General features: G+C 37.4%; 4 protein-coding genes across 12 annotated transcripts; 3 read left to right on the forward strand and 1 right to left on the reverse strand.

The window, feature by feature from the left end:
- Positions 1-261: 261 nt before the first annotated feature.
- LOC111214227 (cytochrome P450 86B1) lies at positions 262-3,294 on the forward strand. Its single transcript, XM_022716668.2, has 2 exons — positions 262-1,958; positions 2,614-3,294. The coding sequence occupies exons 1-2, from the start codon at positions 699-701 to the stop codon at positions 3,022-3,024; spliced, it is 1,671 nt and encodes a 556-aa protein (XP_022572389.1). The 5' UTR covers positions 262-698; the 3' UTR covers positions 3,025-3,294.
- A 1,605-nt stretch (positions 3,295-4,899) lies between these two features.
- On the forward strand, positions 4,900-6,512 carry LOC106439896 (serine/threonine-protein kinase-like protein At5g23170). Its single transcript, XM_048761996.1, has one exon. The coding sequence runs from the start codon at positions 5,184-5,186 to the stop codon at positions 6,204-6,206; it is 1,023 nt and encodes a 340-aa protein (XP_048617953.1). The 5' UTR covers positions 4,900-5,183; the 3' UTR covers positions 6,207-6,512.
- LOC106377288 (ENHANCER OF AG-4 protein 2) lies at positions 6,432-14,514 on the reverse strand. 9 transcript variants are annotated; one of them, XR_002656606.2, is made up of 14 exons: positions 14,088-14,514; positions 13,726-13,802; positions 12,073-13,491; positions 11,486-11,999; positions 11,216-11,324; positions 10,920-11,032; positions 10,651-10,838; positions 9,752-10,511; positions 9,291-9,663; positions 9,027-9,122; positions 8,774-8,942; positions 8,009-8,124; positions 6,890-6,993; positions 6,432-6,702 (listed from the first exon to the last, which is right to left on the reverse strand). XR_002656606.2 is itself a non-coding variant. In XM_013817485.3 (11 exons), exons 1-11 carry the CDS (start codon positions 14,196-14,198, stop codon positions 8,872-8,874), a joined length of 3,831 nt encoding a protein of 1,276 aa, XP_013672939.1. In that variant the 5' UTR covers positions 14,199-14,514; the 3' UTR covers positions 8,567-8,871. The 9 variants fall into 9 exon arrangements, 2 of the variants coding, with proteins under 2 accessions (XP_013672939.1, XP_013672941.1); XR_007325861.1 differs by lacking the exon at positions 8,009-8,124; XR_001275781.3 differs by having other exon boundaries at positions 6,432-6,993.
- Positions 14,515-15,844: 1,330 nt separating this feature from the next.
- LOC125589692 lies at positions 15,845-17,386 on the forward strand. The gene is made up of 2 exons (XM_048761997.1): positions 15,845-16,470; positions 16,575-17,386. Exons 1-2 carry the CDS (start codon positions 16,405-16,407, stop codon positions 16,809-16,811), a joined length of 303 nt encoding a protein of 100 aa, XP_048617954.1. The 5' UTR covers positions 15,845-16,404; the 3' UTR covers positions 16,812-17,386.
- Positions 17,387-22,017: the final 4,631 nt, after the last annotated feature.

Raw genomic sequence — 22,017 nt, forward strand, 5'->3', positions numbered from 1 at the left:
TATTGCATGTAACAATAGCTCAGGAGTTTTGTTTAGAGTTAGTTTCGTCAGTTTTGAACAACCATTTGATTATTTTGTAAATAGATCTTCCAAATTATCACTACCTAGCTAATTAAAACGTGATTAGATGGCCTAACTAAAACGAAGAGTTATCATTTGGCATTTAATCTGCCTTATTGAGAATATAAAACTCATTAACTTCTTCATAAAAAAAAAATCAAACGTGGCGATGTAATGGAGATAAAGTACTAGGCTATTAGCTTAGGTTACCCATAGCCAACTACCTCTCATCTGATCCTTGCCCAAACTAGTTCACAATTCTGGTCAATAACACAATCTAAAACCCTAATCTTATTTTTTCTATTTAAACCTCTAAAAAGATTCGACCCTTGAAACTCTCAAAAAACACAAAGCCATAAACCCAAAAGAAACCCTACATTAAGTGTAAGAAAAGAAAAGTAATAGACACACACGAGAATCAAAGAGCCGCAGGAATATTAAGACACAAACATTTGTCTGCTCACCAAACCAAACCCATCTTCTCCTGAGAGTCTAGAGTTTTTTTTTGTCATCCAACACAAGAAATTCATGCAATATTCTTCACCCACTTGCTAACTAACGACCTCTATTTCTATTAATTTCTCTTCATTCTTCCTTTCAAAGATTATCATTCTCTTCTTTTGTTTTATTTTGTCACAATGAATACCAATTCTTCTTACAATTTCACCTTCAATAATGTTTTATTCTCTTCTTCTTCCTCCACCAGTGACCCTCTGGTTACACGGAGGTTGTTTCTCTTGAAAAATGTTCAAGTTCTCGAGCTCTTAATCGCTCTTTTCGCCTTTGTCGCCATACATTCCTTGCGTCAGAAGAAACACTACGGTCTTCCCGTGTGGCCGTTTCTTGGGATGCTTCCTTCTCTAGCTTTTGCCCTCAAAGGAAACGTATACGAGTGGCTATCAGATGTTCTCTGTCGTCAAAACGGTACGTTTCGTTTCAGAGGCCCCTGGTTAAGCAGCCTCAACAGCACTATAACTTGCGACCCAAGAAACATCGAGCATCTCCTCAAGAACCGTTTCTCTGTCTTCCCTAAAGGCTCTTACTTCCGAGACAACCTTCGAGACCTCCTGGGAGACGGAATCTTCAACGCCGATGACGAGACTTGGCAGAGGCAGAGGAAAACCGCAAGCATCGAGTTTCATTCAGCCAAGTTCAGACAACTAACCACAAGCTCGTTGTATGAACTCGTGCACAAGAGGCTCTTGCCTGTTCTCGAAACTTCGGTTAAAACCTCTTCTCCTATTGATCTACAAGACGTCTTGCTGAGGCTAACGTTTGATAACGTATGCATGATTGCCTTTGGAGTTGATCCAGGCTGTCTCGGTCCTGATCAACCGGTTATACCCTTTGCCAAAGCCTTTGAGGACGCGACAGAAGCTGCAGTTTGTAGATTCGTCATGCCTACTTGCGTGTGGAAGCTCATGAGGTATCTTAATATAGGAACAGAGAAGATGCTGAAGGAGTCTATAAAAGGTGTTGATGATTTTGCTGATGAAGTTATCAGGACGAGGAAGAAAGAACTATCTCTTGAGGGTGAAACCACAAAGAGATCGGATCTGTTAACTGTGTTTATGGGTCTGAGAGATGAGAAGGGAGATTGTTTTTCAGACAAGTTTCTTCGTGATATATGTGTGAACTTCATACTTGCTGGGAGAGATACTTCTTCTGTTGCTCTGAGCTGGTTTTCCTGGTTGCTAGAGAAGAATCCAGAGGTGGAAGAGAAGATCATGTTGGAGATGTGTAAGATTTTGAGGCAGAGAGATGAGGATGGAAATGCAGTGAAGATAGATTATGCTCCTGTTTTCAGACCAGAAGAGATCAAGAAGATGGATTATCTACAAGCTGCTTTGTCTGAAGCTCTTAGATTATACCCTTCAGTTCCTGTTGATCACAAAGAGGTAACATTTTGACTAAATTTTTCCTTGCCAATTTTCAATTTTTTGCTTACTAAGAAAGCCAGTTTTGATATAGAAATTGAAAACAATAAAACTGATTGCTTGTTTAATTAATTTTTCCGTTTACACTATAGACCAAAAAAATATATTAAAAAACTTAAAAATCATATTTCTGTTTGGTTTCTTATAGGTTACCTAATCAGTAACGAGATAGAGTTATGAAAATTCTTGGGAAGAAAGCTAATTAATACGTAGGTATCTTAAAAGTCGTTTTCAAGAAATAAATAAACTACATGTTTGACTTCTTGGTAACACATAAGAATGTTATGTTCTGCTCTTTCACCCATGAAACCCAACCACTAACTCACTCATATTCCATTCGTTTCAAATTATGTCTTTTAAGAATTTTTGACTCATATTAAAATGTCTAGTTTTATTTTTATTTAACTATTACAAATTTATAACATTTATTTTTTCAATTTAATTAGAAGTAAAAATTTAAATTAATGTAAAATTTGCACTAAAAAAAAATATGTTTCCTAAAGGAAATTTTATTCTACAACAACATTTAATTTGAAACATAGCTATAGTGAATACTTATTACGTTTCCATGATGTTAAACCTGTCACCTTGTTGTTAACCCATTATTGTTATTCAGGTCCAAGAAGATGATGTATTTCCGGATGGAACAGTATTGAAGAGAGGAGAGAAAGTTATATACGCCATCTACGCAATGGGCCGTATGGAAGCAATTTGGGGAAAAGACTGTCGTGAGTTTAGGCCAGAGAGGTGGCTAAGAGACGGACGGTTTATGAGTGAGTCGGCCTATAAATTCACTGCTTTCAACGGCGGTCCACGTCTTTGTTTAGGCAAAGATTTTGCTTATTATCAGATGAAATCTACCGCTGCTGCAATAGTTTACCGGTACAAGGTGAAAGTGGTGGAGGGTCACAAAGTGGAACCAAAGCTAGCTCTTACCATGTACATGAAACATGGTTTGGCGGTGAATTTGATCAACAGGAGTGACTCCGAGGTTGATCGGTACTATGCCAAATCTATTGATGATTAAGATGGTGATCATAAGAAGATTGTTACTTATTTTTGGATCATTCGAAGTTTTTCTGCTTTTCTAAAATTTGGTTAGTCGATGATGTGTGTTGTTTATAATGGATTCATGGGGTTAATATGGTTGGTCATATTTAAACCTTTTTATTGTTAGGGAAAATAGTTGGTGCATGTGGCTTGTAATATCATAATAAGGTTTACTCCTATGTAAACTGAATGACTCTTTCTGTTTCATTCACTTTATTTGTTTAATAAGTAGTATTGCTTTACTTGATCTCTGCGAGCCACTGTTCTCACAGTTTAAACGTACTGGTTAAGGTATTGTCTCACAGTTAGGCCAACAACATACAGCAAAGAGAAAAGAAAAGAGTGTTTTGATGAGTGTTTCACATAGTGTGACTCAGATTAAGCCATAAACTTTGAAGTTTCTTAAAAGTATGAAAGATATATTCAAAATTAACCAAAATAGCCGAACAAAATTAATCAAAATAATCAATTAGTTTTTAGAAAAATAAACTGAAATCTAATCAAAACTTCGAAAATTTGGTTATTTTCGGATAACATTATAAAAACCAAAATTAACCAAACCGAGTGGAATTGTTGTCTAACCGAAACAACCGAAACTGAAAATATCTGACCCGAATAAACCAAATATCCGAAACCGTAGGGCTTATGATGAGAATAGCTTTTACATATTGGGACATTCATACCAAGTCATAACATGTCTCCAAATAACTTTGAAATCATCACGTTGCAACAAAGTTTGCATGTATCTTTATCACCGCCTCTACGATATTGAAGAAGAAACCAAATAGTCATGAACAGCTCAAAAGTGACATTGCATGGAATACAATAAACAGATTGATTCAAACAGCAAAGCTAGTGTTCAATAGTGAAACAGGATGCGTATAAACTTCAGTTCAGTACTCGGGATACGTGGAACCATGTAAGAATCACAGGTGAAAAGGTGTCTTGGCACAAAGGAATTTGGTTTGGTCATGCCACTCCAAAATTCAGATTTTGCACATAGCTTGCTATACGTAACCGATTTACCACATGAGACCGGATGATTGCTTGGAACACAAGTATTGATGGTAACTGTGTGCTATGTAATCAACATTTGGAGACTCGAAATCACATTTTCTTTGAGTGTAGTTACACTTCACTCTTATGGCATAAGTTGATGAATGGGGATCATGGGGAATAGCTATATGGAGGAGTGGAGTGCCATTCTGGCTTTTATGTCTCAGCTAAAACTCTCGCGGGTTGAGAGTTTCCTAGCTCGTTACGTTTTCCAGTTGGCAGTGTACGTGATTTGGCGAGAGAGAAATTCAAAAAATTATGGGGAGAATCCTCGACCTCTAGAGAACCTCTTTAGAACAATAGACAAGATGATCAAGAACAGAGTTATGTCTCTAAGGACTCAAGACAAGAGACTGAAAAGAGCCTTTCAAGTCTGGATTGCATATGTAGGAACTTAAGCCGTTCTTTTTTCATCCGTTTGAAAAAGTAAAAAACAAAGTAGCAACTGATGTAACAATGTGTATTTTCTTTTGAATCAAATTTAACATTTTATTCAAAAAAAATAAAAATAAAAAAAAATAAACAGAGCTTGAATCAAAGAAAACTTTTAAAAGATGCATGTTATATATAGAATGGAACAACAGACTTAAGGAGTTTTTAACTTAAATCTACTATGTAGACTGAATGACTCTTTTTACTTTATTTGTTTTGTCAAGTATTGCTTTACATGTTGATTTCTGCGAGCCACACTGTTCCCATGGGTTAGCTAGCTAAACGTACCGGTTAAGGTATTGTCTCACAGTTAGGCCAACAACATACGGCAAAGAGAAAAGAAAGAGCGTTTTGATGAGTTGTTTAACATAGTGTGTGACTCAGCTTTTAAGCCATAAACGTTGAAGTTTGAACCCCAACTGTCTTAAAAGCATGAAAAATGTCCGGAGGAATATGGCAAAGAACTAGTTTCATCATTACTTTTATAAAATAAAAAAGCTCTGTATCCCTTTATTCCTTTTGCTTTTCCCTCGGTATCATTCTTTTGCTTTTCTCAATAATTTTCCCATTATTATTTACACAAACTTATATTCTTCACACTAGTGATCGTATTTACACTAACAACACACACACACACACAAGCCTATCATGGAGTTTGATTACGAGAAGCTTGTTTCCGCCACCGATGGATTCTCCCCCTCGCGTCTCATCGGCAAAGGAAGCCACGGCTGCGTCTACGAAGGCCTACTTCACGAAGAACATAACAAACGACACAGAGTCGTTGCGATCAAGACACCATCCTTGTTATCATCTCGATCACAACCATCCTCTCTTATTACAAAAACAGAACAAATGAAGAAGCTAGAAGACGAGATCAGCGTCATGTCGTCTCTCCCTTATAACCCACACGTCCTGACCTTCCTAGGCCACGCCGAGAAAAGGCTCATGGTCGTCGAGTTCATGCCAAACGGATCATTACACCAGCTACTCCACGTGTCCTCCGCTACTCCCTCTCCTCCCACGTGGCTCAAACGCATCGAGATCGCGCTCAAGATCGCACGTGCGGTTCACTTCCTTCACGAGCAAGACATCCTCCACCGTGACATCAAATCGGATAACATCTTATTCGACTCCAACTGGGAGCCGAAGCTCGCTGACTTCGGACTCGCCGTGGACTTAGCCGATAAGAAAGTGCCGACGCCGGCGGGAACCTTCGGGTACATTGATCCGTGTTACACGTCGCCGGAGAATCTTAGCGCCAAGACCGACGTTTACAGCTACGGCGTCGTTTTGCTGGAGATCGTTAGCTGTAGAAAAGCGATCGATGTCTCTCGATCTCCGGCTTCGATTGTAGACTGGGCGGTTCCGTTGATCGAAGAGGGGGAGATCGGAGAAATCTGCGGCGGCGGCGGCGGAGGAAGAGGATCGGGTGTTTTCATGGAAGCGAATCTTCGGTTGCTAAGGATGGCGGCGCGTTGCGTGTCCTCCGACGTGGAGTCACGGCCGTCTTCCGGGGAGATCGCGGCGGAGATGGTGGCGTGTTTGACTGAACCTGTGAGGAGTTTGCCGTTATGGGTGAGCTTCTTTCGCGGGGTTGTTAAGCTGAAACGCAGGAAAAAACGGTTGAGAGAGAGGATGACGTGGCCGGGTCAAACTTGTCGCGTTAGGTGAGCTGTTAAAGACGAGGCGGGTCAAATATCGGGCCGGGTCTGGGCCTGAGAGGATGATTACAGAAACAACCATCCAAACAGAAGAAGATTTGATGGTGAAGCACAGAATATTATAACAAAGCATATTATTTGGCCTTTTGCGTTTTAACCTGAAGAAGATTAAACATATATTACTCGCATATCATATGTTATCTACTTATCTGCAGTTTTGAATTAACTTTCATAATTGAGTAAAAATCATTGTAATAGAACAAGGCTTAATCTTTTGATTACAAGAACAGTTTATTAAGTTCGAACTCTATTTAAAGTTTGGTGTACCAAAACATTTCTAGTATAATATACAAACATATAGTTTCTATGCTCAAGAGTCTCAACAAGGTGGTCCTGATAAGTGATTTATCAGTGACGACAAAACTAACCTCCCAACTTGAGAAACTACAATCGTCTAAAGCCTGAAGATCTTCTCAGCTCCCGAACAAATCTCAGAACTTCAACACCTGAAAAATCACCCATGCAATAATAGCAATTTCCAAAGTCGACTACCATACAGTATTCACTTTGTCAATGTTTACAGAGAGAGAGAGAGATAAAACTCCCTAATCCATGTCTATTATATATGTTCTTTGTAGTTCCATGTACACTACACAGAAGATAAAGAGTATAAGCACAAGAGAAGTTTCTCACACCAAGCTTTTGCATAATCTCATCAGGACCGCCTTGCCATCGCTCTAGGCGGTTCAGTTATGCATCAAAAGCCTGTCGCACGACAACAATACATTTTCTCGCAACTGAAAGTCAGTACAAAAACAACAGGCGACTTAATTCAAATACCAAGAAGCTAACCGCTCGACTATCTGCTGATAAAAATATGTAATCTCTCTGGTGAATGCCCTTAGAAAATAAATTTCTCTATACTGCTACTACTTAATAACCTCAAAACAGTTGATTCTGTCAAAGACCAAAGATTAAACATGAAATGCAGAATCCCTTTCTACTGTTATGTTCTGGAGCATAATTCTTGCTGTTCATCATGAAACATATGATGAGATAGGTCCCTGACTCTCAATCTATTTCTTAATTTAAGAGGGGGATCCACAGAGACATCATCCATTGAGCAAAATAAGCACTGAATCATGGATTTGCTAAAGAAGAGGCTATCTGCATATGTATGCTTATGTTTATCTTGACCATATCTATTGATTAGGGAAAAGTACAAAATGTAACACTGGAAGATAGGGATCGAAACACGGGGACAATTTTCAGAGAATAAACAAGACTCATCAGCGCCACAAACACATAAACACCACTTTTGTTCAAAACAAAAATGTTATTATCCTATCGAGGAAAGCCTAAAGAAATAGCACATTTATTTGAGACCGTCAAGCAAGCTTGTTCATGACAATTAAACACGACAGACGTGTCAGGCAGCTGCAAGCACATGTTTAGTACTAGTAAAACAAAGCTAAGAAGGCTGTTGTTTTGAACATACTGACATAAGATTAGATGGGTGTCTCAAGCCTAGCGAGGAATCACATAAGCTCACATCCATGTAACTCAAAACCCATCCCAAGTTGCCAACATAATTTGAAACTATGCAAAAGTAAACAAAAAAATAACACTCTTTATTTCAATCTTCTAAAATCTTGCATAAAACTGAAAAACAAATGACTAAGAAATCAACTGGTAGAAAATACTTCTTCAAACCATAATTATGCAGCAAAACCTCATTATGTCAGTAACACACACACAAGACTTGAGTGAGATGACTGACATATATTCAGACAAACAAATAAAAACCAGTACCTCACAAGTCTTCTACATAATTCTTCAGATCAGCAGTGCACAAATAGCAATATGGAGATTCTTGTAACATGGACTGACTAGACTCAAAACTGCTTAGAAACACATGCTTCTCGTTCCTGCTAAAAATACGAGGCATCGAGACATTGCTTATGTCCACAAGAAAAATGCATGAGAACAAAAAATTTCAAGAAACAATACGGAAATTTTGAAGGGAACTTCTCCAGGGTGAAGAAGTAGTTATAGGGACGTCTAAAACAAAAAGCAGCTGTGCCACATACATGGACCTAAAGGGACACTACTCATTCAAACAACAAGATACAGCCTAAGCAACAGGTCTCTCTAGTATGGGAACCAACAAGGGATCAAATTCAGGCTTGCACTGAAAATCCTTGAATATGATTTCTCCGAGACCAGCAAATGTTAATTACGAAAGACTCACTACAGAGCTTAGAAATTGAAACATAAAAACTCTAATTTGATTATGAAGTTCGAAATTCATTTAACCAGTTAAAGCTTTGTGCAAATTGGCATACTTACAGGAACTGAGAAGCGGACCAATTAAAAGAAAACTATACTTTGAAGAATATTGATCTCCCAGATACATTTGTCAGGAAAAAATACAATATACAGAATCCTGACAAAAGTCGGCAGTAGTTTTGATGCCTCTGGAAGTGGATATATCCGAAAAAGTCCTCCATGGAAGAGAAAGTAGTATAACTGTTTGATGACAACACTGACTTAACTTTAGAATTTAGAAACTCAAACCTAGAGGATTAGCCTTGTTAATGAGACATTAGCCGCTTCTTTATCCTTGATACTAACAGGAGCAGACAGGAGCAGGCCAACGAATTTCTACCTTCACTTCAAGCTGGCCGCCAACAATTCCCGGCAGGCAGGTCTGGCCGAGACGGTAGCATCTGGGGAGCAGCATGACCTTAAATAGGTAATTTAAAATGGTAAGGCAAGCATAAATTTTCTGAGAGTCTACAATCAGAGGTATTGGCTGAGATAGTCTCACCTGGAATTGCCGGGATAGATTGTAAGTTACTAGCAGAAGAAGGTTGATAGCTCATTGTCACTGAAGGTGGACGTTCTGGAGGCGGCCGAAAGAAATCTAGTGAATTGCATAAAAGACAATCAATCATAAGGATAGCCATGACACAAACATATAAGCTGGACTACTTATAATAAACAAATGCATCACAATGCTCAAAAGCAATCATGTAAGTTAATAAACCTCAACAATTAAAGAGGGTTTGTAAGGATTGAAGTATCTACATACTGTCTGTGACTCTAGGAAGGCCTGGATGTGAATGTCTTCCACGTATCCAGGCACCACTCTGGTTTTCTGCACTACGCCCACTTGAAGACATCCGCCATGGTTCCTCATCTCTATATCGCCGTCCGTCATCACGTTGAGGTGGGAAAGAGTAAGGATGAGTGTAGGTATGCGGGGATTGAGATTGAACATGGCTTGGATACGGAAAATGACCGGACGGTGCTAAAGGCGGATTCCTAACCATAGGTCTTTGGGAGAGAGTGGTGTTCGGCTGAAACCGTTGGTTCTGTGAAGAAGCTTCAGGATTAAAATTATATGACTGCTGCACATGACTTCCACGTGAAGAACTTCCAAGCCCTTGGACAATTTGATCGCCCTGCATATAATGCCCAGGAATTTAAACATAAAAGAGGAAACATTGGGAACTATGACTAACATCAAACTGAATAAATCAACGAACTTACAGTGAAAATGCTACAGCGGTCTTGCTGCATAGATCCTGGGTATGTTTGATGCGATAATGGATATGCTGGAGGAGGAAATCCTAATTGCGGTGGTAATTGATGATGGCTCGCTATGGATGGTTGAGTTGGTAAAGCTATAGATTGTGCAGGCGGTGGAGGTGGGGGTGGAGGTGAAGGTGGAGGTGTAAGGGGCGGTGGTGGTGGAGGCTGAGACAAGGGTGAAGGAAGAGGTGGGATCTGCGCTGTGGGAAGTGGTGGTGGAGGCTGAGACAAGGGTGAAGAAAGAGGTGGGGTCTGCGCTGTGGGAGGTGGTGGTGGCAGCAACGGAGGCGGAGATGAAGGCGGAGGAGGTGGAGACGGAGGTGGTGGAGAAGGGGGCAGAGGAGGGGGAGATGGAGGTGATTCGTGAGGTAGCGGAGGAGAATCCTCTGAAAGAGGAGGCACCCCAGTTGACTTTTCCGCAACTGGTTCACTAACATCCAGTGACTGCTCCTTTGTCTCATTCTCACAGATAGCGGAAGGTGCTACATCTTTCCCCTCACCAGATACATCTGCCATTTCAAGATCACGATCTACATCCTCCAAAACTCGATGGTGTCTATCACTTGAAGTATCACGCATTTCCAAGTCATCTAAAGCATTGAAAGGTTCCCCAGAAGATGTGTTTTTTGCTTTTTGTGATGTTAGAAGCTCGTCATCTTCTTCATCATCTTCGAAGTTATGAGAAGAGAAAAACCCAGGCAGCTGAATAGTTGCATTGCTGCAGAAAAAACAATGGCAAATAGATCTATAAGATACAACAGAATGACACCAAACTCATTATTGACCTTGCATGTTCATTTGTCATCAGCAAGATATATATAGACCAGCGGGTAAACTAAGACAAGCGATTAGTATACCTGCCATACTCATCAACATGCATCCCTTCCATTTCTCTGATAGGATCATCTACAGAACGCTCAGATCTAGAAGGACGTCGCAGGGAAATCCCAATAGTTCCATCATCGCCAGAAGCTCCAATATCATCAATATAACGACGCAGAAGAGATTCAGGGAAAATTTTCCTATCAAGCCACAACCTCAGAACCTAAAAAAAAGGCGAGGAGGTCACTAAATCCAGCCAACGAAAATACAAGGTTAACCTCGAACGAGTAAATAGAAAAAGTACCTTCAGACATTTACGACGATTGTCACGAGCATCGAGCCCTGAAGGAGCAGCAGCACCTAAAAGACGTGGCAAAGCAGCTTGCACAGTAGGAACGTATGAAGCACCAGCAATACCTACAAATAGATTTCACAAGCTTCAGAAATTAATTAACGTTTTTAAGTAGAGATAGATAATGATAATAAAAATAATAGAATGCAGTCAAAAACAATAAACAATACATTCCAAATACTATAAGCATTTCAGGGAAATGAAAATCTGAGAACAGGTGTTGTATCCATTCAAGAGAAAAGTTAAACCTTTTTGGTTGTGCGAACACTGGGTGATAGAGTCAACGAGAAAGAACAAGTCCACTTTACGATGCAATTGAGGTTCACTTTCCAACTTTCGTATGAGAAGTTCCACCACCTAGATATAAACACGAACAAATAGTTTTGTTAAAGCAGTTTACGTAGCAAGCTAAACATTAAGCCGAGAGAAGTGCAACTCTAAATTGATTTTCTATGTGCAGCCTCACACTAAGTTTGTTGACAACCTTAAGACAGAACATAACTAACTGAACGTCTTACCTCACTAGCAATCCCATACTTGGCACAATCAATTGCTAGGCGTGTTGCACGTCCAATACTTTCCTTAGTTCTTGATAAGGTCTCTATCATCCCCTCAAAAGCATCTCGGGAAACAGCCGCCTCAGTACCACCACTAAGTGAACCTCCAGCTGACTTATGCCCTGAACTAAGTCTTCTCTCTTCATCAACATCAGCCTCATTTTGATTTCTTGATGAGGACTGATGCCCATGATTTGACGGAGAAGAATCCTGTTGATGTCCTTCAACAACTAAAGGCATTGCGATGGCAGCAGAAGCTGAAGCACTCTGAACCATAAACGGGCTCTGGCTCCTCATCTGTGTATCACTGATGCTCATGAAACTAGGGTTCAAATTCCCAAAAACTGAATTTTGTGAATGTGCTAGTTTTCTTTTGGCCTGTGCTGCTGCAATTAGATCCTTCATAGATGAAGCTGCATCTGGGGTCTTCGCACTGGTAAATGGAGCACTCCAATTTTCTCGGTTGCCATCAGGCCTGTATAAGAAAAAAAATTATAAGCAACAAACGACATAAACACAAAAAAAATTGCAGAGATAATGTGACATACATCACAGCAGACAAGTCCTCAGAAGTGTCTCTTGGCCTATCTTTAACTGAAGCTGGTTTGTGTCTCTGATCAGCTTGAGACAAAGAATAGCTTACTTTATCAGATTTCATAACTGCCTCCTTACAAGAATCACTCTGAGGCTTCTTTGCCATCACAACACCAGAAACTTTTACAGATGACTTTGCAGCTTTTTGCTGTGCTGTAACGTGCTTGTTAGATGAACCCAGCTGAGGAGACAGCATAGGAGATTTAACGATCTGCTTGACATCCTTTGGCGGCAACTCACTGATGGGTTTCACTATGGGTAAGCTATTAGCAGATTTCTCCACATTTTCCGATAATACGCGTGAAGCATCCTCGCAATGTTTACGCAGAGGTGCTTTCTTTACTCGAGTACTCTCTGTAGGTCCAGCAGATACCTTAGATTTGGTAGAGGCATTGCCACTTTTGGGACCATCAGTCAATTCTGATGTTTTGGGAACAGCAGCTCGACTTCCATGTAATGGGGTTTTTGGATCTTCATCATCATCTTCGTCGTAGATGCAAACAGCCCTTCGCTTTTTCAGAGACTGTGCAACTGAAGAGGGACGGTCTTTCTGTTCCAGATGACCTTTCCCCACCCTTAAATTTCCTTCACGAGGACTTGCTCCTAAAACAAGGTCATGCTTAATATCTGATCCAGTCCCAATAGGATCAGATTCATCATCAATTTCACACTTAACGCTGCCATTTTTACCTTCAGTTCGCGGTTTTTTAGCAGCAGGCGAGCTTTCATCTAGTCTTGGTGCAGGCTTCCTTAGTTCACTTTCAAGCCTTCTTTTCTTGCCTGGAACTCCACTCTTAACACCAGGTGAATTTTCGTGCTTACCTCCGGAAAATTTGGTACTAGATTTCTCTGTCAACGGACCTTTTGACATTTTGGAATCAGATTTACCACTAGTAGGCACATGTGAGTTACTGCTTTTGTCTCTATGAATTGTATCACCTTTTTTGTCCGAGCCACCAGCTACCTTCTTTGTTCTCGCCAGATTCTTCTGACCATTAGTGCAACCATCACCGCCAGTTCCTTTATCAAAATCTTCTTCCTTTATTTTAGGGTCATATGAACTATGCGTCAGTGACTCGCTACCCGGGGATGAATCCTTCTTCACAGTCTCAGCGTTTGTCTCTTCACCATTGTTCTTATCTAATTTAGGGACTATATGACCTGTTCCATCCAATGTCTCAGCCTTTGTCAAACCAGGCTCCGCTGTATCGAGAGGATCCAATGACTTGCGGTTCTGCAACTCTTCAAAAGCGGTGCAAATTTCCGTGACGGCTTGCGCAAAATACTTGAGTGTTTTACCTTGACATCTTGCTAATAGTTTGCTCTTTGCCTCATTAGTGAAGGCTTGGATATCAGGCGGTGCAACAAAAGCTCTGCAGTAAAGGAACATAGCTTAGGTCAGTCAATCAACTACACAAAGGACAAAATCAACTCCAAAGATATACTAAGCCAAAAAAACACAAAACCAATTAGGGTAAGAGAACACCTGATAACCGAGATCTACTGCCTAATTCTAGCATATTGAGAAGGTACGCGAATTCCAGGATAACAAGGATAAAAGATCTGTCTACATATATATGAAGAGAGAGAGAGAGAGAGTTGCTTACATTTCCTGAGTTCCAAAGAACTTAACAAAGTACTTCTTCGGGTCAGGCGCACGATCCCATTCTTCAGGCCGGCTAATCTGGAAAATCAAAACCAAAATTCTTCACCAGACAGAACTCAAAAGACTTTACCTTTAGTAACATATTTGCATAATTCAACCGTAGAATCTGACCGAGTAAATAATCAAAACATTTAAAATCCATCTCAGTATCAGGAAGACTAGAATAGTAAGATGCTAAAGAGATGAACAAAAACAATTCTACAAAGCTAATGAGTCCGGTTCGTCAGATGCCAAAGAGATGAAGAAACTATGGAGGTTAAGGGGAATGAATTGGAGAAGAAAATAGAAAGGTGGGTGGGGCACCTTAGCAGGCCAAGCAGGGAAGCCTTTGACTTTGGCAAGAACGAGATCACCGAGGATCAACTTCCCCTTGGCGTTAGCCTTGCTAGCTCCTCTTTTACGCCCCGGAGCCATAGGCGATTGATTCCTCCTCTATAAACCCTAATTTTTAATCCCAAACCAGAATCGCTGAATCCCAATCCGAGAAACCCAATAAAAGAGACTCTGATTCCACCGGAGGAAGGAAGGAAGGTTCGCTGGTTGAACGGAGACAGCTAGAGGTCACGTGGAGCGCGAACGAGAGGGAACAAGAAGGGCTTTTGATCCAGACAGAGATTTGATTGTTTGAGGCGGTCGCGGGAGGACGGGAGGGGCTTAGGGATGTAATGGATTTTTTTCTGATAACCTATTGGTTACTCTTGTCGGCGTTTTATTCCCCTTCTCCTTTTTTATTTTACATCAAAAGAGAGATCCAATCCAAATCCAACACAATTCTCTTTTATTTTCCTTTTTTTTTTGTTTAATTAATTAATGTTTTGATCTCACTACTCCTAAGTCATAGTATTTAATGTATTTCCTTCACGCTTCCATTTACAAATTATAGATTTAACATCTTGGATAACCAAAACCATACAAAAATAAACAAATACTAGAAACATGAATGATAAGTCTGCTTGAACTTTGAAAAACGAGTAATCAACCAATCATCAAGTGGAAAAACAGATGATATTTTGGAAAGTTTAAGATGTTTCCAAAATGCTTTGCGTTTTGATATTTTTATATTAGTCTTAATTTTTCCGAAAAATGTGTCACTAATGATATTTTATGGAGTAATTTTCTTATGATTAACTGAATTAGTTTTAGTTTACATTTTTTATTTTATTTTTTAGAAAAACATGTATGCATTAATTCTTTTCCATTCACCTAAAATATCAAGTATTTTGAAACAGAATATTATCCTCTATATATTAAAAAAAAAACATTTTTAAATTGTAACCTAAATTTTAGTCCTGAGGGGTCAACAACATAGATCTTCTCACAACTCTTATTTGAATGGAACTACGTTACTAGAGAAATCACCTAAAATGCTATAAAGAAACATTATACTATATTTATAAGGCAGCATTTACGTAATTATTATGGACATTGACCTCCTACATACGGTTTGTAATTAACTCATTCTAATCGATTTTTTAAAAAATAAATACTATAATCAATTTCAAGTTTTCAAATCGGTTCTACACATGTAGAAACAGCTTTATAAGTAACAGAAATTGTCACCCATGAAATTGCACAAAACCGTAAAAAATATAACTGCAAGTTAAACAATATACACTAAAACTATGTGTTATCCTAACCATTTTGTGTTTTGTATAGACTTTATGTGCTGAGATAAGGTTCTAAACTTTACTCAATGAACATATGATGACACAAGTAGCACTATGTTTAACAGTCATTTCACCCGTTTGTTTCTATCATTCATTACGGATTCAAATCAAGGGATATGTGATGGATCAAGGGATATGTGATGGATCATACGTTTTTTTTTATTTTTGTAGTTTCATGCATTACAAAAGTGACGTATGATGGAGAATGTCATTAACAGTTATTAGCTGAGTTTATTGTATCGTCGGTTTATCAATTCAATTCTGATGTATGGTTTTTCTATATAAACTTGGTATTGTCACTTCTCATATGGAATAAAATATAAATGTAATTTTAATATAGTTAAATTGTTAATCTATACAATACTAAAAGTAACATATCCTCAACTGTGGTTGTGCCACGTAGGCAAAAGTATTCAAAAAACCGAATGGACTTTTCTTTGTTTTTAATTTGTTTATCTGTAAGGTCTATTAGGCCCAGTTCGTTTTCGTGATTTACCCTAATTTCTCGTGCTACCTCTTACCGTCTCTGTTCTTCCTTCTTCTTCGACGAGAGTGGAGAAATCGGCGATTGGATTTCTCAACGGAAATCGTTTCATCGCCACCACCCCATTAATCCATCTCTGCACCATGAATTCTTCTTTAATGGGTTCGTTTTGCCTTCATGTATCTCCTCCTATTTATATCGGGTCATTTCCGAAAGGATTCAATACTCTCAAAAATCTCAAGAACGATGAATTCCAACAGCAAGACCTCTGTTTCCGGCGATCTTACCTCCGCGAAGTTGGTCAACTCCGCCGGTGAGCCTGTGAACCGTTCCTCTGAAACCGCCGATTCCTCTGTCGTAGCTAGGCCAAAAAGAGGCATAACTGGTGACTCCTCCGCCAACGCTGTCGCCGGAGAAGCTAGGTACAAGAAACGCCAAGGAAAGGCCGTTGTCTCCTCTGACAAGTCCGATGCAGTTTTGTCCTTCAGGGATGTGGGACTCGGACCACACGAAGATGCTGCTCATCGACGAGCAGGTCTGATTCGCAGTATATTTGTTTGATTTATCTATTGTGGTTTGTCGAATGATTGACAGTAACTAAGGTTGTTCCGCTGTTATGAACATGGTATTGTGATTCAGGGGTTTATTCCGCCAGGGAGGATTGACACCTATCTGCCACACTTGGTTGCTGGTTCCATATACAGACTCACCAACTTCTACGGGTCTAAGAGCAAGATTGTGTACCGTGTTGTTGAGCCAAATGTGACCGTGACTTTCTTTTGGAACTCCGTCCTCTCTGTTTCAGCGGACAGTACGGTTGGGTTTCCTGAGGATCGGATCCGATTCTATGGGCACAAGGAATTTGATGAGGCCTGAGACCGTAAAGGAGACCTTTATGGTTCTTAATCCATATAATTGTGTAAACAGATTGGTTTTGATTATGTTATGATGAAATATTGCTTGGTTGTGTCTGATCTTTGCAATTTTGGCTGTTAGTCTAGAGAGTATTAAACGTTTTAAGGCTGGTTGATCTTGACCCGAGAAAATATGTATCTTCAGTTTGGTTTTCAACGTTTTAAGGCTGTAATATTGCGTTGGCTTGGATGATCTCATGTTTCTATCTCATGTCTTTCACTGTCACCAAGGTACTGCACCCTGAGGCTCTGGACCCTGAAGGCATCTTGGATGGCAACTTGGATGAGGAAGCTGAAGATGGAAAGGGAAATCTGCTGATGAGAAAGTGAAGAAGAGTTCTGATGTTGTTGAGTCAGCAGAAGTCTAACGGGACAATTGTGGCTGAAATTTCTTATCTCTGTTTTTTGGTTTTATTAAAGACTATGCATTGTTACTTTCCTTTCTAGACTCTGTTTTTGCGGATTAGAACCATTTCGGTATTACTATCTATTGGTTCACTTATCTTTTTTTTTTAAATCTACATTGTTTTGGTAGTATTTATGTGTTTCAAATCTTTTAGTTCTTAAGAATGAAGTTAAGTTTGATACGAGTAGTGGCATGTTATCAAGTTGCTGAAGGACAAACCCATGTGTTTTGTTTTAATTTTAATGTTATTCATTTACGATTTTCACAGTCTATGGTTCTTTGATCTATGTGAATGGACACAGGCTCTTTAGGGATCTGGGAAAAGGTCATTTGCCTTTTGCATATGTAGTATGTTTTATGTTTTGTTGACTTATGTAGTGGGTATGAGAGAATCTGTTTGTAGTAAGTTCAAGGAGAGATAGGTGTACGTGGTGCTGACTAGAGTTTCCGGGGGTTTTTCGGAATAAATCAAAACTCTCACAATCTAATCAATGCACATGATCTTTAATTTAATACAAAATAAGTTTCAAATCTCAAAATCACGAAAAATCTTGATCTGAGAAGGAAAGAAGTATTATTCATTGTGCCAGCATTTACACTCTTTCTCTATACCTCTTCCAAGTAAACCCAAATCTGCTAAATACGCATATTCCTCACGCATAAGCGCAAGAAACGTAGTACACCTTCTTCTCGGTTTTCAACTCCAGAAACTGTGAAAGCTTAATCACAATGGCCACGCCACCCCCTGACCAACCAGTGGAATCTGCAGGTATATACTTTGGTGTCTATTAGATTCATTTTTATCATTGTATTGGTAGATCATATTCAAAACAACTCACAGTTTGATCTATATTAGTGCTACTACTCATTCAGCATAGGTATTTTTATACTCATTCTATAAAGCAATAGTTATTTTTATACAATAATTATGTTCCCTTGCACATAAAAAAAATCAGTAATCGGAATGACCTCATGTAGCCATAGTTTATAAGTTACGTTCATTATATCGTCGCTTTGGTGCCTATTCTTTGTTATAAATCTTGCAAGCCCCCCACCCCCACGCCCCCTGCCTAAGCCTAGATATAAAATGATAAAATCATATGATGATTAATTATTTTCTGAGAAAGACAAAATAACAAAAATTATATTTTAAATAGAAATATAAATGATAAAATCAAAACTAAAGTATAAAGAAAAAAAAATCATTTATAAAAAATTAAAATATCACTTTTTAAAATAATAATGTTTATATACAGTTAGTGTTCTTTTTTCGTAACTGGAGATGATGCCACATGACCTAAAATCTCGAAAACCACATTAAAGTAAAGCTTTTCTTCAAATTTATTGGTATGCAATACCGTGTGATTTAGACGGCAAAACAGGCCATCATTTTGATTGGTTTCCCTCTCATTTTGAAGAAGTAATTCAGATGGCGAAACATGCAACCACATGCAATCCTTATAATCTTCTCAGACTATGGTTAATTAATTTATTCACTTTTCTTACAATAATTTCAGGACCAGTAATGTAGAAAGTGAAATAAATTATATCTTCATATTACTGCACAAGTGACCTATCATTGTTTACATGTGCTGTGCATATATGATCTGAATATGATCTGAATAGTAGAAAGTGAAATAAATTATATCTTCATTTTACCGCACAAGTGACCTATCTTCCTCTGAGTTTCTTTATACGCCGCTTACCGTGTTCAACTACGGCTTTTGTTCTGTCACAAGGAGTCCTATGTCGTTAAGGTTTTTGATTCTTGAATATTCTCTTCACCAAGTTTATATAGTGAGCTGATTCATTCTTCATTTTCTCTGTAACATCAGATGCAGTTTATGATTATTTTTTTTAAGGCAGAGCATCCGTCTACTTTCTACCTCACGTATTATAATTTGAAAATTTTCTCTGGCGAGATGGATCGTTACGAGCTAATGGTGAAGTTCCAAAGTGATCTGAAGATTATATGTGATTGCCTTGATGCTTGGTCCTCATTTTGTTATTTTCTCTAGCAGGAAATATATGTTGAGAAACTTCATCAAAGGGACTATTCTAATCTTAAATTAATTTATTTCCATTTTTACACTTAGGAATATAATTTGCTGCTTGAATATAATTTGATACTTGATATCATCGGTGTTAGCTATTTTAGATGAGAATCTCAACCTCTCATTAAACCCCTTTTATGCATAAGTCATCAACTATACGTCGAATAAGGCTTACAAGAAGAGCATGCAACACTTTTCCTTTTTGGTTTCTCATCTAAAACTCTTAACTTCACTTTAATACTTTTTTGGTTTCTCATCTAATATCATCATTTTATTGGCATGCTCCCTCCAGAGTTGCAGGCGTAAGTGTATGGTTCACATGTTTCTTTTGATGAGACTGAAAGGTTTGTGGAAATTACTAAAAAAAATACTTCTTACCTGGCAAATGGACAAGATGTATCATGACACCGTAAATGTGGGTTCTAATCTTAAGCTATAGAGGTGAAGTGAGTAGTGTGTGTGTTGTATTAACATGCTAGACTTGATCAATTGAGTAGCTTCAAATTGCTTTTTCTTGCAGAGTGCATACTCTGTATGGAGCTCGAGATTAAAGAAATCATGGAATCCAGTCCGAGAAAGGATATATAGTGCTCTCTAAAGACGATAAAGAAGTCGGGACTAACTAAGAGGGAGGGCGGTAAGAAGATTTTGTCTTAAGATTAGTCTAAAGTGATTCCCTGATCAGATCATTGTCACGTGAATGATTATAGGTTCATACAAGTGTATGCAGTCTTAAATATCAAGTTTTGGTAATGGTTTGTCTAAAAAAATTGTTCTTTAATTTGGTTTGGCTTGGACAATGATACTACTTTTACATTTGGATCAATTTTTTATACAATTTTATTTCTATTATAAAACTTTTCAATCTCATAAGAACCCAAAGATTCTAAAATGAAAACAAGGTTTAAATCAGTTGTAAATCTTACACATTTTTATACAGAACAAAAACTTAACACAATGTATTTAAATCATAACCAGTTTTGTTAGTTTTCACTCATCTTACTTCTCATTCTATATATGATTTTAATTTGGTTAGATACAAGATAGTGAATAAATACAAACAAATTTTAGAATTTCTATCAATTTAATAGTTTAAAGTCGATTGTAATATATATATACATGGTCTATGTTCATAAATGTAATTTCTTTTTAAGTTAACAAAAAATTATACGAATATCCCGGGCGTAGCCCGGGAAAACCCCTAGTGACTTTAAAATGAGAATAAAGTGTTATTCAAGTTTTTAAATATGAAGAATATAAACTGAACATAATATTTAGATATTTTATTCAGTAAATACATTTAATATATCTGCTTGCAAATTTATGAGTTGCTTAACATGGTTATTATATATTTAATATGTTATTGTGCATATTGCCCGATTCTCCTTTCCAATATTTGCAAGTAGTTAGTTTTTTTTAGTCTAGAGCAAGTTTAGTTCTTTTCCACGCAAAATACGTATATAGAAAATATTTATTGTCGTAGCTAGTTAGTATAAAACTGTAAATAAACATTTAATGATTTGATACTGCAAATTCTATTTTATGGTATAATAAATACATTATCTGGTGATAAACCTAAATTACAATATAACTATAAATACATAAATCTAGGGTCTGACTGGTGATCATTCGGCAAAAAGGAAGAACGAATAAAAAAAAAATATACGTGAATAAAATAGTAAGAATGAAAATGAATGGTTGTTCTTTCTCAAATTTAAGAAATAATAATTTTGTTCTTTAATTCTCTACAAAAAAAAATGAGAGGGAATTAGAAAAAATATTATTTCTTGTGAATGGTAATTTTTTTAGAAACGTTAGAGAATGCATTATTCCTTGTCGTTCCTCGGTCACCAATCATTACCTCTAATAAATAAAACCGTGTTTTCTGTATAACAAGTATGTTCATTATATAATGCTTTTATACACGTAAAATAAATAATTTTTTAATAAGAAAAAGAAAACTCAATTTTTAACAAATAACGACCATCAAAATACTAAAATAAAAAATCAAGAAACATTATTTAATATTTCATTTCATGTCTATCTATACTATTTAAGCATGATCTTTCTTAGGATTATGCCCTTGACTTTTCTAATTAATTACAAAATTTTCCATTAACTTTTTCATTGATTTTTCCAATAATAAACATGGTTTTGTCGGTCACAACAATAAACTAGATTTGTAAGGGTAGTGAGCTTGGGCCTATTAAGGTAAAATAAGATATATGTTTGTTTTGCTTTCTGGTTGAATTGGTTTTTGCGATCCAACTTGATCATTTTTGCATGTGATTTTAAAATCAAGTAATAGTGCATCTCATTTTAATTCTTTTCAGCAAATTAAAATATTTGAAAATATAAAATATCGACATTATAATTGTTTCATAATATAAACATTACATATTATATTTTTAATAAAAACTATAACATTTTTTCTGGATATAGTAACTTTATGTTATTAAAATTATTTGTTATTCTTTGCTATATTATTTATACCATAAATACATAGATATGTAAATAAAATAATTTTCTAAATATTTCTCCCATTTTATTATATTGGTGATTCACAATATGAATTTTTTTTATTTTACCTCAATTATTTGAAATGATTTAAAACAGAAATGTAACAAGAACCGAAAAATTTGAAATTTTTATATATCCATACCACACAAAATATCAAAATATTCAATCACTTTAACCAAAACTCAACT

This window comes from Brassica napus, chromosome C7, assembly GCF_020379485.1.
Source record: "Brassica napus cultivar Da-Ae chromosome C7, Da-Ae, whole genome shotgun sequence".
NCBI lineage: Eukaryota > Viridiplantae > Streptophyta > Magnoliopsida > Brassicales > Brassicaceae > Brassica > Brassica napus.

Bases quoted from the DNA above. Each gene is read 5' to 3' on its own strand.
- LOC111214227 (XM_022716668.2), top strand. From the start codon at position 699: ATGAATACCAATTCTTCTTACAATTTCACCTTCAATAATGTTTTATTC. The intron at 1,959-2,613 runs GTAACATTTTGA...ATTGTTATTCAG, and splicing joins TTCCTGTTGATCACAAAGAG to GTCCAAGAAGATGATGTATT.
- LOC106439896 (XM_048761996.1), top strand. From the start codon at position 5,184: ATGGAGTTTGATTACGAGAAGCTTGTTTCCGCCACCGATGGATTCTCC.
- LOC106377288 (XM_013817485.3), bottom strand. From the start codon at position 14,198: ATGGCTCCGGGGCGTAAAAGAGGAGCTAGCAAGGCTAACGCCAAGGGG. The intron at 12,000-12,072 runs GTATGTCACATT...TTTCTTATACAG, and splicing joins GAGGACTTGTCTGCTGTGAT to GCCTGATGGCAACCGAGAAA. The intron at 11,033-11,215 runs GTTTAACTTTTC...ATCTATTTGTAG, and splicing joins GTGTTCGCACAACCAAAAAG to GTATTGCTGGTGCTTCATAC.
- LOC125589692 (XM_048761997.1), top strand. From the start codon at position 16,405: ATGCAGTTTTGTCCTTCAGGGATGTGGGACTCGGACCACACGAAGATG. The intron at 16,471-16,574 runs GTCTGATTCGCA...ATTGTGATTCAG, and splicing joins TGCTGCTCATCGACGAGCAG to GGGTTTATTCCGCCAGGGAG.